The 15,440-nt window shown below is 39.3% G+C and overlaps 3 protein-coding genes across 4 annotated transcripts; 1 reads left to right on the top strand and 2 right to left on the bottom strand.

Moving 5' to 3' along the window:
- Window positions 1–301: 301 nt before the first annotated feature.
- c6h17orf67 (chromosome 6 C17orf67 homolog) lies at window positions 302–2,529 on the top strand. Its single transcript, XM_043242033.1, has 4 exons — window positions 302–478; window positions 1,696–1,784; window positions 1,894–2,028; window positions 2,270–2,529. Exons 1-3 carry the CDS (start codon window positions 421–423, stop codon window positions 2,008–2,010), a joined length of 264 nt encoding a protein of 87 aa, XP_043097968.1. The 5' UTR covers window positions 302–420; the 3' UTR covers window positions 2,011–2,028; window positions 2,270–2,529.
- Window positions 2,530–3,099: 570 nt separating this feature from the next.
- cbx8b (chromobox homolog 8b) lies at window positions 3,100–5,368 on the bottom strand. Its single transcript, XM_043242031.1, has 5 exons — window positions 5,201–5,368; window positions 5,052–5,095; window positions 4,729–4,794; window positions 4,580–4,646; window positions 3,100–4,418 (listed from the first exon to the last, which is right to left on the bottom strand). The coding sequence occupies exons 1-5, from the start codon at window positions 5,267–5,269 to the stop codon at window positions 3,579–3,581; spliced, it is 1,086 nt and encodes a 361-aa protein (XP_043097966.1). The 5' UTR covers window positions 5,270–5,368; the 3' UTR covers window positions 3,100–3,578.
- A 4,521-nt stretch (window positions 5,369–9,889) lies between these two features.
- On the bottom strand, window positions 9,890–14,093 carry LOC122347046 (E3 SUMO-protein ligase CBX4-like). 2 transcript variants are annotated; one of them, XM_043242029.1, is made up of 5 exons: window positions 13,802–14,093; window positions 13,598–13,641; window positions 13,108–13,173; window positions 11,823–11,889; window positions 9,890–11,710 (listed from the first exon to the last, which is right to left on the bottom strand). In XM_043242029.1, the coding sequence occupies exons 1-5, from the start codon at window positions 13,868–13,870 to the stop codon at window positions 10,328–10,330; spliced, it is 1,629 nt and encodes a 542-aa protein (XP_043097964.1). In that variant the 5' UTR covers window positions 13,871–14,093; the 3' UTR covers window positions 9,890–10,327. The 2 variants fall into 2 exon arrangements, with proteins under 2 accessions (XP_043097964.1, XP_043097965.1); XM_043242030.1 differs by having other exon boundaries at window positions 13,852–14,093.
- Window positions 14,094–15,440: the final 1,347 nt, after the last annotated feature.

Raw genomic sequence — 15,440 nt, 5'->3', positions numbered from 1 at the left:
AGACTGAAGCCCTTCTGTGCCTGTCCGCAAGTAAGCTCCTTTTACAGCATAAGGATCTGTGGTATAGCTACTGTAATCTGAGTTTGTTACAGAGAGAGTCCATAGCCATTGCTCAAAGGCCCTTTTTTATAATCTTCCCTTACAACTAAAATGATATAACAAACAAAATTAACATAAAAAATAAAACTGTCAAAGTAGACTTACTATTTAAAAAACCAGCCATATTGTGTATCAGGGTGAAGGCGACATCTTGTGGAAGATGTCTGTAACTACAGCCTCATCCAGATGTGCAGCCAGCAGTCCGTCTTCTTTCTGTAGCCTATCCAGTGATCTGCAGAAGGGGTGCTGACTTGTATTTCTCCTCCTCATAAGTAGGGTAAACACTCAAGTGCAGTTATTTGGAGCTGAGCACGGACCGAGATGAAAATGAAGCTGCTGGCATGCCTTTTTTGCGTGGTCTTATTGACCTTCTGCACTGGTATGTTCTTCACGCAGACATCTTATACCACGGGTTTTATTTACAAATGACTGTGTATTTTTTTTCTTATTGCTGTGAGTTGTGACGTTTGTATGCATGGGCTGTTACTTCTTATTTATCAAGTCTTATTTTCATGTAAAATCAGTGTTTTGCAATATTTGGATAATGACTTTCGAAACAGGCCTATTTTCGTCTCTAGCTTTAGTAAAGACAGAAATGAGTACACATTTCTGTGAGGTTATTATTTTCATTATTGTGTTTATGCCTAATTATGTCGTTGTTTTTATCCCCCTCGCTCGCTGGACGAGTTCTGATGCCTATTCCAAACTCAAATCTTGCATATTATTTTTATTGCTTTTTGTTGTTTTCATTTTATTTGTAGGCTATTCGTTTTTATAAATCCCTACTCCATGCAATCTGTCCCTAATGTTTTAGACATGTTGTTGAAAATGTCACGGTTGAATAAGCCAGCTAGTTTTACGAGTCGTGGTATAATTTAACCCACCCTGCCCACCCCTATAAATTAAAAAAACCGTATCTAATTATACACTAATGTGAGCGAAACGTGTAAAAACGGCTCTGAAAAACGCTCTGCGGCTGTTTATCTGCCACGTCGTCGGTGTTTCCCGTAACGGGCTCGTTTTCATCCCCCTCGCGGGTCAGGGCTCCGGGTCCCCGGGGAGACACGCTCATGAATGGACACTTTGTGTTCTTCCATAGAGAAACAGCTCTGGGAAAGGGAGGGAGGAGGCGCGCGTGCGTGCGTGCGTGTGTGTGTGTGCGCGCGTGTGTGTGTGTGCGGCAAGGAGAGAGAGAGAGAAAGAGGGAACTAGATGAAGAAAGAGCGAAAGAGTAAGGCCAAAATTCATACAAATTAGACCCCCAGAGGACTCGAGGAGATCGGACAGAATAAAGGTTCGCGGGAAGAATGGCCGCCTGGGGAAGAATGGAAAAAATACAATTAGCATATAGTAAAAAAGTAAGAAAGGAGGAGAAATCGGTAGGCTAGCATTAAACGACACAAATTAAAGTCTTTGCTAATCTCATTTGTATGCTACATAAAAATATACATGGGCTAATCGATCAAACGTTGTGACATTATTCACAAAGGCGACCACTTAGCTATTTAGACTAAATGCATTCATAACAATAAATCATTACCATGATGTTACAGTACGGAAATGTAATCTTTATACTCATCAATTTCATGTCCCCAGATGCGAGCCCCGTCGTTAAGGAGAGTTTTGCAAAGCAGCTACTCCGCAGCAAGAGGCAGAAGCCTGGACACCCCGACGAGCCTATGAGGGTTGGGGGCCTTTTATTAACACGCTTACTGACTGATCTTAAGAAAACAGCACGCTGTGGTTCTCTGTTGCAGTAAAGACTGTAGGATTCAGAGTTGGCGTGTATTTCAGGAACACATGCTGCATCTGCAGAGGCTGGAGCAGAGGGCTCGAGAGAGCAGCTTGGAGCACTGGATGAACCCTCACTGCTTCCCGCGCTGTGACCGAAACTACGGCTACCCCGTGTGACGGCCTGCTGGGAAACAGGTGATTTCACACACTTTTACGGCGGGAATTAAAAAGCAGCCTATTAGATCCGCGACGCGTCGTTTGATTTGGTTAAAGGCATTGGTGATTTTAATGCTCTTTGCATAATTTGGGATATTTTAGTCTTCTGCTCTGGCTTTTAAAGACATAGATATATTAAATGTAGGCTAAATGCGGTTTATATTCAGGGTACTAAAATCCCACGTGTCTGAGGGCAAATCAAAGTGTGTGTTTTTTTCAGGACGAAGAAAGAACTCCGGCGATAAATATCATGAAATGGATCGTGATGAGAACGAAAAGACCCAGAAACGTCGAGGACAAGGACACGACATCCACGAAGACACACACACACACACACACCTACCGATAGTGTAGATGCATTTAGATGATAAATCTTAGAATCGTTAGATGATTTCTTTCTTCTTCTTTTTTTTAATAAAAATGCGTTACGGAATTGCATTTTGAATAAGAGTGAATAAAATAAAAACGCAGTGCTCTAAATGTTGATTGTGACTTTCATCTTTCGGGTTCAACTAGCCTGGTATTTTAGTTTCGTTATGATATAAAACCGGGAAAAAAATCCCGACTGATGAGGAGAAGAGATCTCTGCAGGCCTTACACTGACTGATCGAAAGCGTCTGGCTGGAGGAAAAACATCAATCCAAATAAACGAGCAAACTAAATAAAAGTCTGTGAAATGGAAACGTCAGCTTTCGTCAATGTAGAAGTTAAATGTTTGAGAGCTTAAAAAAATGTAGCCGTTTTTCCCATGAAGCAACGAAATATCGTTTTGCATTAAACGCTACTCTACCTGGGAAAAAAATATATTAAATTTACGTGCTTTCTTTTTATTGCTTACAGGACTGATTCACGCATATACACGTTATAAAAATATGATCGTGTAGGATCTGAGTATAGACACTGGATGTGTCGTATTAAGACCTTTCATTCACTTCGATCATCTCATTACAGTCACCCTACAGAATAATGAGAAGTTTTAAAAAAGCACAATTTAACATTACCACACACACACACACACACACATGAATTTAAGCTGAAAGAAACAAAAAACATGTTCATTATTCTACACTTTACTTTTTACTTTGAGATGAAAATTAGATTTTCATTGAACACTTTTATATGTGTATATTGTTAATGTGGCTGGACAAGTTAACTGGCAACATCCACTGACAAAATCAACGTAAAATACAATTGAAAAGTAATGATATGGCGCAAAACAAAAAAAGTGTGCAAAATGTCTTAATCTGTACATAAATGTTTTAATATTCGCCTGGGTGACAAATTATACTTTTATATATTTATAGGTAAACAGTTTGTAATAATACTTACAACAAATGATCGGAGTACTCGTTCATGTATTTTGAACGAAGTTCTGACTTTGTTTATGGTGTCTAGTGCATGCAACTTTCTTAAAGCAGCAATTTCACAATAAATACAGATTTCAGTGTGACCATTTTTTTTGTACAATACACAGAATATTTTCGACAATAAAAGACTTCTGAAGGAGCATACCGGCGGCAGTGAAATAATCATCTTTTGTCTTTAAAGAAGCCTTTATCTGTGCTACTCTCTTTGATGGTTACAGTCAGGAAGTTCGATGTCACGTCAGTAACTATGACTTTCTCCACATTGCTGAAGGAGGGCGCCCAAGCGTCTCCCTCCTCCGGCTCTCCAAATATGCGCGACACTGGAATTTTGGCAATAAGCGAAGGCTGTCTGCCGGTGGAGTCGGCGTGTTCGAATGTCCTTCTCTTTGAAAGGTGTTTCAGGTGTTTGTGGTGAAAGTGGCTCGTCTGTGGATTAGTCCTGTGGCACTGTAAGTCTGCACTAACTCTGCTGGAATGCAAGCTCCACTCTGGAGAAATGTGCTGGGTGCTCCTGCTCGGGACAGCCCTGTTTTGCTTGTGCGTGTAGGTAGCATCCATGTGCTTATGAGATATCTTAATTCTCCCGCTTATTTCTGAGCACCTCTCTTCTTCTTCTCCTCCCAAACCTAACTTGGCCATTTTGGAAGGAATGCTTGCCATGGTTTCATCTGCCGCTCTTTTCGAATGCTCTGGATGCAAGGAGCTTGTATAGACATCTGTGAATCGTAATTTGGGCTTTCGTCCTCTCTTTTTTGGAGTGAGGGTAAAATCATCAGCGCCCGGTCTGGGTGAGTGAGGAGAACGATGCTCCCTTGGTTCTGGAGGTGAAATTCTTACACTCTCCCCTCGGTTTACTGTGCTAGGAGGGAAAATTGTGGGAACCACAGCACGCAGTCCTTCTCTCGCTCTAGGGGCTGCCACAGGCTCTGAACCGGGATACGCAATGCCTCTGGACGATTCGTTACGGAATTCGTAAGACTTTGCCTTTTCTTTAGCTTGGGCCTGTGAAAAGTACACAGCACAGAATTTAAAATGATGAAATTAATTTGCACAGACAAACATTTTTAAAAAACTAAAAGCGCAAACCCAATAATATTATACACAGTATTGATAAATATTGATTTAGGATTATTATTATTTCTTTACAAATAAATGACATCAACCTTTAGAAGAAAAGTCTTGAGCTTAGGTCCTCTTTTCTTGGGTCCAAATATTTCTCTCTCGCGCTCCCTGCATGAAAAGACAAGCGCAAGAGTGAAACGTCTGTATTTTCGGCCGCCTGAGAGTTTCGCTTGATTTATTCGTGTTATACCTCTCTTCAAATGCAACGAATAGGCGTGAGTCTAGGATATTTTCCTCCGGTTCCCAAGTACTGTACCTGTGAGAACAAAAAAGTTCCACGTGATGACTGTCAAGCTCCAGCTGCATTTAAGCCGCTGCTCTACCGGCCAACTAGCAGGGCCAGCTAACGTTGCAGCATGCCATCTGCCAAAACCCTTCTCTGTAGTAATAACCAGCTTGTTAACCTGCCCGTGGATGTACGCCCCTCGCGATATCTAACGGGGTTGACAGCCATCACTGTCACCAAAACACCAGTGCGAGGCACAACAGACAGGATGGGCATGTATTACTCACTTGGGTGACCAGCCCTTCCATTTCACAAGATATTCCATTCGACCCTGCGCGTGCCATCAGACGCACAAAAAAAGAATTCGTTAGCGCGAGCCGACGACATTAGCACATATATGGCAAAAATATCGAGATATCTCTTCCACAACACATACCCGTCGTATTCGTCTCTTGATGATCGATTCGGCCGCGAACACCCTCTCTCCGACAGCCGACAGCTCCATGTTTACCTTCGTCTACCGTTAGCTTGCAGCGTAGCTAGCCGTGAGCGCGAGTCCGGTCCGCCTGCTCTAGCTTCAGAATTCCACACAGCCCATAATACTCTCGTGCACAGCCAGACGTCATCACGTTCTTTAGCATGTTGCCTTGGCACCGCTTGTAGGTGGAAAGATTTGAAGGCCGTTCATTGGCTGCGCTGTTGCTAAGTGGCCGGGGCTCGCTCTTAGTGACATACCTGCATTCTTGACAGAAATATGATCTAAGATCTAATCAATACTGGTAGGAAAACATCAGAAGGTTAAAGTTTCGTCGTAGACATTATGTTAAGACATACAGTTAAACGTTAGCAGAACAAGTGTAGGCTATATCATACGAACTGTAAAAAAATACATATTTTCTCAAACAGACATAACTTATTTAAAATAAACGGCTAATAGCTATTTTGATACAGGCTACTGTACATCTGTTCTTAAAGGAATATATATGACTTCTTATTATAATCGATATTCTGCTATTCACTAGAATATTTTACTTATCCCGCCAAAAAAGTCTATCAATGACAAACAAATCATTCATGGAAATTAATATTGTTTTGATGTTCTATAGTAAAAAAACAAAACAAAAAACAATCTATTTACACAAAATTATTGTTTTTGTTGTGTCTTATATACATTTTCTAAAAGCCGTTAAATAAACGGAACGGGTTGAATTTGTAAGTATGCTAAACGATGATTTAAAGCATAGCCCACGGAATAACCTACTGCAATATTATTATTATTATTATTGTTTTGATAAAGAAAAATTAACACATAAGCTAGTTATGTTTTATCCAATAGCCTAAATTTAGCCCGCACGTCTGCTCATATTATTATTAATTAATATGTAGGTTTTGTCTTCAACTGTAAGCCTCTTTCCAGAAAAATAGCTAATAAAAATAATAATTAATTAATTAATTAGCGTCGATCAGCCAAATCAAACCTTGAACAGCACCACTGTAGTCTAGATTTATAGCCTATTTTAATACTTTATTTATAAATACCTGTTTAATTTGAAAAAATGTAAAAACGATGTTTCTAGTGATAGCCTATGCATCTTATTACAATACGCAAAAAATGACAACAACTGTTAACTTCTTCTAAAGACAACGGAACACAGAAACTCGTCTGAAAAATAATGCGACTCGAACATTTAAAAATTATTTATTTATTTATTCTTATTTTTATCTATTTTTACTTGTTTTTTTTTTTTAGGTTTTTTTAAATTCTTTTTATTAACCAGAGTTACTAACACACAACAGCACTATAACATCCTCTTAAATGGTTCTCCAAACAACGATCACAAAGGTCAGGCTTTGTCTTCATTAAAATCGCTATTTTAGCTCAAACTATTTTATTTATTAACTTATTATTATCATTCCATATCCTAATTTGATGTAAATGGTGTAGATATAGGCCTAATGATGCACATTTTATTAAAATAAATTTAAAAATATATATATTTTTAACTGGGTGTTTAATATTCGATTAAAAAATCTCACTTTTGTTTTAACGAAAAACATATTTTAAATATGCAATCATGCCTGAATTTGCAAGCAAACATTACCAGCTATGACACAAGGAAAAACAGCGATTAATTATTTACCATTAATAGCCATATAACCAGGAATACATTGTTTAGAGTGTGCAAGTGTTTGAGAAAAGGTTTACCAATATTATGCTCAGTTCTGCACAGTCACTTCAATTTCAAGAAGACATGTCAGGTAAAAACAGATATAGCTAAATTATAACAGAAATTAATACGTTCCTTATTTTTAGAAGATAATTCTAAGACGTTTTTTAAATGCAACATTACATAAGGCCTATAAACAATAATATCTTCAAATAATATTTTAATACTTTGATAATGAACATGAACGATGGGATAATTATAACTTGGTGGCTTGTAAGTTAGTTTACCGGAGGTTTATTCGGTGAGTAAAAATAATGGTAATGAACAGCTGAATAGGGGTTTGAAGAAATATCATGACAATTGTATGTTTTTTACACAAAAATAAGGCTTCCGTTTTAATTTTTAGTCTTTATATAGATAAGACACGAGCTGAACGGAGGCTTGTGGTTGGTTCGGCGGAAGGTGATTGGTGCTTTGACTACTGCAGTGGTTATATCCGTATATGGGCTCTAGATTGAGCTGGAAGGATTTTATTGGTTAACTCGTTTCTGGGCAACCAGCACGTGAAATTCTGCACAATTTACAAAAGGAAACGGCAAATACACTACAGTTTTGCCCCTATTTGAGTTTATCTGATGAAATTTCGATAATGTTAAAAATATGTATTTCGACGTAAATTGTTTTACCAAAAAAATTGACATAGTTTCGGTGCTTTTGTTGGAGCATTGATTATTTAGGTCACATTGTGTCAGGACTTAAAGATTTAATAAAACCATAAATCGAGCACTGTCTTCTGAATATTAATTTACCGGTCACCATATATCTTAAAATTGCATATAGTCTAATTTATAAAATCTAGATGAACCTGGGCGAATGTCGGAAAAGACGTTACCGGTTCATGTTTTTTTTTTTTTAAATATATAAATACATTTAAAAAAACCACATAAAATTAATCTACGCATTGCCGATAAACACGTTACCAAAACTTTGCCGGTTATCTCTGATTTTCAAGTATCTACCCTGAGTAAAAAAAAAAAGTCCAACTGCATATAGCCTAATTATTTTATTGTGGTTATGTTCCTGAAGGTAACTTGTATTAACAATATATTATTTTGTGATTATTATCGTAGGTGGGATATTTTAAACAAAACTGCGATCACCTAGTTTTATTGCACCTCTCTCATTATCAAAACGTTTGTAGTAAAGTCATCTGTGATGTTTAGTAACCTAATGCGGAACTCAAATATTCTATATTATTTTATTATTTCAAAATACGTTTTTCAGGTCGTCTTTAAAATAAACGTGGCGAAATAAACCACTTACAGCTAAAACGTGCCGCGCTGAAGCTGAATTCATAAGCTGATCGCAAATAAAGTGGATGGACCAAAGGAAGCCATTTTATAACCGCGGCGAGAGCGGCTTTATCTCAGACGGTGCTGAAAGGAAATGGTTGATTCCGATTCAGTGAGGCTGAAGTGCTTTTCCACAGCCCACCTTTAACAGACGTTTCACCTCTAACCGACCTCTTCCTGGGTTTAGGATAAACTAACGCTAATCGTGATCTTGCCGCGGGAAAGAGAGACGTTTGCTGTCCGCCATGTTAGCGCTGACTAAAAGGAGTCGAGTTTTACATATTAGGCTGTTCAAAGCTTCATACATGCCCAGTGAGAGTGGCTTATAAAGAGAAAGCTACGAGTAAGCCTAATATAATTATTGTTATATCCTTGTAGCATATAGCGTGTTTTACCTATACATGTTTGACGATGCGTATACGGAATGGGTCTCTTCTTGCGGGTCTTATATGGACCGTATTGTGCGCATAAACAAAGTTGGTCATTTGGATGACAATATAAATGCACACTCGGAAAGCTTACGAGGCAGCTGCATAAAGCATTCCGCCTGCGTACTATAATAATACATATACATACAGTAACGACTGTAAGATGGTAATTGCTGAAATGTCAGAGCTGTTCCCACAGCTTTTTTTTTTACTCAGTTTGTGCTGCTACTTCTAAATGTTTCTTGCTGAATAGACTCCCCATATTCTGCACCAAGTCCAAGGATTACAGTAGGCTAGTAATGTGTCCCGTATAATAGTAAGAGTTTTTTTTTTTTTTTTTTTTTTGCTTTGGCAGCCGCGACACAAAATTCGATTTACAGAAAAAAAATCTAAATTGCCTCGCGCTGGCTGAAAACAAAAGGAAAATCTATTTAAACGCCGGTTTAAAGTTTCCTTCTTGCTTATTTGTAGCCTTACCTGAGAGATCAAAGAATAGCAGTATCAACATGTACATTAACAGTTTTTGTTTAGTTGTCCCCGAAAAATGTTTTTGTAGCAAAACATCTCTTAAAAAGTAATCCAACAGTGAAGAAAATGAGATGTTTCTATCTTGAGTACCCTGTTTGAATTGGGATGCTTTATGTGAGCTGGAGAATCAGCGTGGATGAGCTTCGGGGATAGTGGGAGGCTGCAAAGCCCTACTGTCCATCTTTTTTTAGAGGACTTCTAAGTTAGGCCTAGTCTATAAAAGTGAAACAAGACTGCTGCTTTCTTTACTCCAACAGACGTGACAGTTTTCATCATACATAGTCCTAAACCTTTAAGTTCTAACTGTTATACTTTTTTTTATGTAGGGCTGAACAAATCAATGACTTATTCCCAGTGTTTGAACTAAGAATGAGTGCCCATCTCAATTTTGATGTGAAACAAATTCTAGCATTGTAGATGGAGTAAAAGCAGGCAAACCCCCTTTAGCTAGCATGGCAAGAGTCCGAATCCATGCGCTATGTAAAGGCTGTGCAAAGTTCAGTCTGATAGGCCTACTGATGTCCGGCATTTACATGATAGTAATGTCGTACTATCTCTCATATGGGTTTTCTGTTAGCTTGTCTCACGTGTGAGTTTAACAGAAACACTTCAGTGTAATGCAGCATAAGCAAAGATCTTACGCAAGGACTTAAAATAAAAACTTTTAATATGGTTAGACAAACCTAAATAACACATTTCAAGTGACATTTACAAAAAGACTATAAAAGACAGATCAGTAGAAAATCTTTCTCAGTATTACATGTGTAGTAAGTGCTTCTTATATTTAAGCCTTCTGAAATACAGCACTGCAAACAGCTTTAAGCTAATATGATACAAGCTAATAACAGGAAAACCTGTTTAGTTTTTTTTCTATCCCTAACATGGAATAGTTTAATGTGTGAATTTGAAAATGAATTCAGATCAGTTTAATCAAACACAATCTGAAACTGTCAAAACCTTACACTAGATTGTTTCAAAAAATTTCAGGCAAGTTTGAGGACTTGATGATTTAGACATGCTTTACATTTATACAAATTCACAGTAAATATTCAGTAGTCTTTATAGACTTTATATCCAATACATATTCCTAAACTGTAACATACTCTTTAAATGTCACTGTAAGGCAGTTTGCTGTGACATCTGTGATTATTATATTCCCAAGAAAAGGTGTAAAGCTTTGAACAGTTTTTTTCATGTCTTCCTCTACTTGATCTGCTGCAGAGACCACCGCTTTCCCGGTCAGTGTAGAGTTTCCAATCTGAGAATGTGTGGGATTTTTTCCCTCTTCTCTTGACCTTACACAGCTGAGGTCTATGGGTTCGTCTTGGTTGGAGTCCAATATTTCAAAGTCCTGCCTGGCAGAGTGCTGATGGTCACTGAAGTGTGTGGTGCCGTTACAAGAGTAAGACAAATCAGTACTTGGAGCATTAGTACTTTGAGAAATTAAGAGCCTTTTAGCCTCCCCACTGTCACTGTCTGGCTTAGAGTAACAACGCTTTTGAGGCAAGATAAGGGGGGCGTACTGAGTAGATTGGGTTCCTTTTTGATCACTTGTCTCTATAGGCACTGTAGTCAGACTGGTTTTGTTTGTCAGTTGCAAGGGCTGTTCATTAGATACATAATCTCCAGTGCTACCAGACGTCTCGGAGTTGTTTGGCTCAAACACTATGGAGCATGTTTTTTTAGGATTGTCCCCTCCATAAGATGATAGTCCATTGGAAAGCCTAAAACAGGCAGACTCAGCTTTACTGTCCTTTTTAATCACTTTAACAAGACTTTGCTTCTTTGTGTGCTTTATCTTCTCTGTGCTCTCATCTGTTCCACAGGACTTACAATCTTGTGCTTGCCTTTTTTCTCCAGAAGCTGCTGTTCCTTTCTTAATTTTAGCTGCCTGGGTGCCATTTTCCATGTATTTGCTCATGACAATGACAATGCGCCCGTTTTTATTCTTGTTCTTCACGATCTTCAGTTTGCTGCTTATTCCATTGGGCGGTGCCTTGTCTTCCTTTGCATCACTGTTTGTGTTCATGTTTAAGTCAGCTCCACCATTTAGTTTAGGGAGCTTTTTCAACTCCATTGTAATATTCCTCACCTTACTCAGGCATTCAGAATCCTTACTCTGGACCCATTTCTGCTGTAGAGCTGGGGATAAGTTCCACTCCTTGTCAGTCAACTCAGGAACTTTAGTCTCCTTGATCCTCTGATACAGGGAGTCATACATTTTAGGGTTCGGTTGATAGTGGTGGTGTTTCTTGCTGTTGAGCTGATAGTAGTGCTTCTTTTTCCCATTTATTCGTGCCTCCCCTTGCTTGTCTTTAGGGTTGGGCTGGTAGGGATGGTGCTTCTTGCTGTTAAGCTGGTATTGCTGGCTTTGGACAAGGTCTGAAGTTGTTTTGGGTTGGTTATCCTCACCCTGTGACACCTCCTGAAGGTCAGTAAGAACGCTGGATCTTCGAGCAAATGATGGTACCTTAGAAATCAGACAAGTCAACAGTGAGCTTTGCAGTAGAAACAATTAGTGACATGACTGTCACAGGAGTTCATTGGAAGCATATGCAAGTATGTAGGTTATGGTGAATTACCTGCAGGAGAAGATGTTTTGGTTTTGGTCCCCGTTTACGATAACCCATTAGCTGCTCTTGTCTTTCCCTGAATGGAAAGATTATAGAACATCATGATTAATAAAATCTAGTTAAAAATACGACACGAGCTGATGTATTTAAATTTTCATTTATTCTGACAATTTGTCCCACACGCTTAGAAAAAAATGTCCAAAGGTGTCACTGGGACAGTACCTTTTCAAAAGTTACTCCTTTGCATATTAGTAACTAAAGTGTAAATATTAGCTTTATTAAGTTACTGTCTGTTTTGTGTATCCTTTCAAATATAGTCTGGCTTTAAAATAGACCACTACAGGCGTTCATAAAATTTTACTTACATAATCAGACATCACTTGTTTACTAATTTGGTGGACAATCACAGTTGGGAAGGACAAAATAAAAACAAAGATTACAAAATGTATTTTTAAAAATCGCTTTCTGTTATTGCCTTTTTTTGGACAGGCTTTTCCAATGGGTCATGTTATGTATTTATTCGCAAACTGAATGTGGGCTCGCGAAAAAATGGGCCATCAGCTCTTTTCCCATCGACCTTCTATAAAGTAATATTGCAAAAACCTAATTAGACGACCTAGAACGGTTCTATACTCAAGGGGTGCGTGCAATTACTCCAAACAGAATTCCGCGTCACGAGGGAGACTGCTAATGGTGCGAGCAGATGCCAGTCAAGGGGGAAGAATACCCGACAAAAACGTATGTGGAATTTCGGAAAAGCGTGTCTAGCCAAGGAAAAAACTGCCTATTTGTAAAGCAAAATGCAATCAGTGTGGGCGCGCACATATGTTATAAGATTGATAGAAAATATACATTTACAATATACATACATCGCGCTTACAGCAATGCTTTCGATTTAGGTCGTCTAGAGAGTACGTCCAAAGCGGACACGGTCAGCCAAGCGGGCAGAATTAATCATATTTAAAGAGCGGCGCGCTTGTTGAGATAAAACGGTTCCGTAAAGAATGCAAGGTGTCTTAAACGATCTCGTTTTCTGACCACGTCTGTATGTAAACATTCTTTAATGGCTGCTTCCTGACCGTGGCATTGGTATACCGCGCAATTAAATTCAGGCATATATCATGGCGCGCCTGCGCATAAGTTCCCTCTAGCTCTTGTTTGCACCCCCTTTCTGTCAGTGAGAGAAAGTGAAAAAGAATGAGCATGAGCACAGCGGCAGCGAAAGCGTTTTCTCCCCTCCTCCCGTTTCGGCTGTACGAGCTCATAGCGGCAAGCCAAGACTGCAATGTCTCACCTGTTTTGGAAAGCGACGAGAAGTCTCGGGTCCAGAATATTTTCCTCTGGTTCCCACGTGTTATATCTATAAAGAGAAGAAATGAGGCGGAGAGCGAGGGAAGAGAGAGAGAGAGAGAGTAGCGTGAATATCAGCAGCTCCCTCAACCGAACTATCTAACGTGGCTGTCATCTGAGGGACTAACACCACTAGCAAGGATGTTAGTGAATAAAAAAATACTGATGCTACATGGCTTATGCTTCATTTCCTATTTGGCGTAGCCTATTGGTAGGCTACATACATTTTATTTTGTAAAAACAGAACCGCATTTCTACAACATATATCTTAAATATTATTACTTACCATCGCAGGCACATATAACATTCCAGCATCAGTTAGTAAGCTAACTCTCCCTCTCTCTCTCTCTCTCTCTCTCACACACACACACACACACACAAACACAACAACACATTAAACAGCAAAGCAAGTGGCATCTCGAAGCGAAACTTACTTGGGAGACCAGCCTCTCCACTTGACCAGGTACTCACACCTTCCCTGCAAACATCATCAAAAGAAAATCAGTTACGATCGGGAAATACCGTAAATAAAACAAATAATCCATTATCACGGGCTTCGGAAATCTACCGCGCGCTTCTCTTTTAAAATACAAGCCGTTACCTGCACATTTCACGTTTGTTAAGAAAAAACCGCAAACCTTTCTAATGCGTTTCTTTTCGATGCTTTCCACCGCGAATACGTGCTCACCCGCGGCAGGCAGCTCCATTTTCAGCGCGCGCTGTGATACTTCTCAGTGTGCGCGCGATAACATGAGTGCTCTTCTCGCGCAGGTTTCTCGCGCTCTCCCGCTCCGTATGGTCTTTCGCTTCTCGAGCGAGATTCGGTTTTAACTCTCAAATGAGCTGCACAACGTACTTCATGCAAATAGCCGTGGACGTGACGTCACAGCGGGATGGGCGGCGTAGAGGCTGGTCAGCCTTGTGCCGCGGGTTTACCGAGCGAATGAAGAGAGGTTATTGCACTCCTTCAAGTACCCAGCGAAAATTCCTCCTTCATGACGCAAAGCAGCGCACACTTATGGCAATTTTTAAATTTTAGGCTTGATTAGTTCTTCAGTTGTCGTTCAGCAGTGTAGGCAGCAGGCTAAATCATTATCGGTTTTTATTCGTGTGGATTTGCCAGCCATTTTAGGTTTATATCAGTGGAGAAACAACTTAGGAAGGAAGATAATATTCTGAAACATTTAAAAAATGACTACACGGCAGTTAGGCGTATCTAAATGAAGACAGGCTTATGAACAAATGCGTTTTGTTTATGTCGAACAAACACTCGGGTTACACAAAAACTCATACATTCACGAATTCATCATTAAAAAACAGCATATATTTTGAAACTCTCCATTTTAAAAAGTGATTTTAATTTTCTTCACTGAAACAATGCACTCCACTTACAATATAGGAATCATCATCAGTAATTATTTGGTGACAAATCCATGGTAGCTTAAAATAACAGATTTGAATGTCCTGTGTGTTAAATAAATTTCGTGATTTTTATTCTTAAACGTCCTGTCTAGGTTAATCGCGCGTACCTACTGGCTTTAAACGCTGCGTCTAGCCTAATGTTCTAACGTCTACCTTTCTATGGATAAACTGCATTAAAATAGAATTTACTTCGTTGTCTGATTACAATTAGAGTAGCTACGTTAGCTAGTAGTTTAAACTCGTGTACACCTTCAATGCACATGAGAGTTGACCGCGAATGTACAATATGTAGGTCACTGTGGTTGGTCTTCAAAGCCTCAAGCTCTCAGCTCATGTGACATCTGCCTTCTGACGGCCAACGGCTGCTGTAAAACCTGTGAAAAATAAACTGCAGTGGCAAACGAACGTGTGAAAACCCTGGGCTATGCCCATTCACTGCCTGTGCCACAAAGGCTACGCGCCGCTTATTGTACCATCTTCCGAATAGGAAAGAAACCGCTCGCGCGCGCGCGCACACAAGCGCGCGCAATAACACATGTACGATCAAAAATGCGAGCATGTAGTTAAAATATACACTGACGCATTTACACACACACACACACACAACAGTCTGCGCGGTCATATAAACGTAATAACGTGTCTTTGAGACCCCAAAACGGTAAAAACCTTAACAAAAATTCAGCACATTAAGGGTTAACTGCAGGCGGCAATTCTCAGCCTATTGCAGAGAGGCACGACTGCCTTTCCTTATAAGGCAATGACTTGCTGAAGCGCAGCGAAAATACCTTGAATATATCATATATAAAATGCATTACTATCGGTAATTCAGTGACATTACGCAGTTATATAAAAATT

This window comes from Puntigrus tetrazona, chromosome 6, assembly GCF_018831695.1.
Source record: "Puntigrus tetrazona isolate hp1 chromosome 6, ASM1883169v1, whole genome shotgun sequence".
NCBI classification, from domain to species: Eukaryota; Metazoa; Chordata; class Actinopteri; order Cypriniformes; family Cyprinidae; genus Puntigrus; species Puntigrus tetrazona.
The sequence above is the reverse complement of the archived record's forward strand: the minus strand, read 5'-3'. Positions and strand labels throughout refer to the sequence as shown.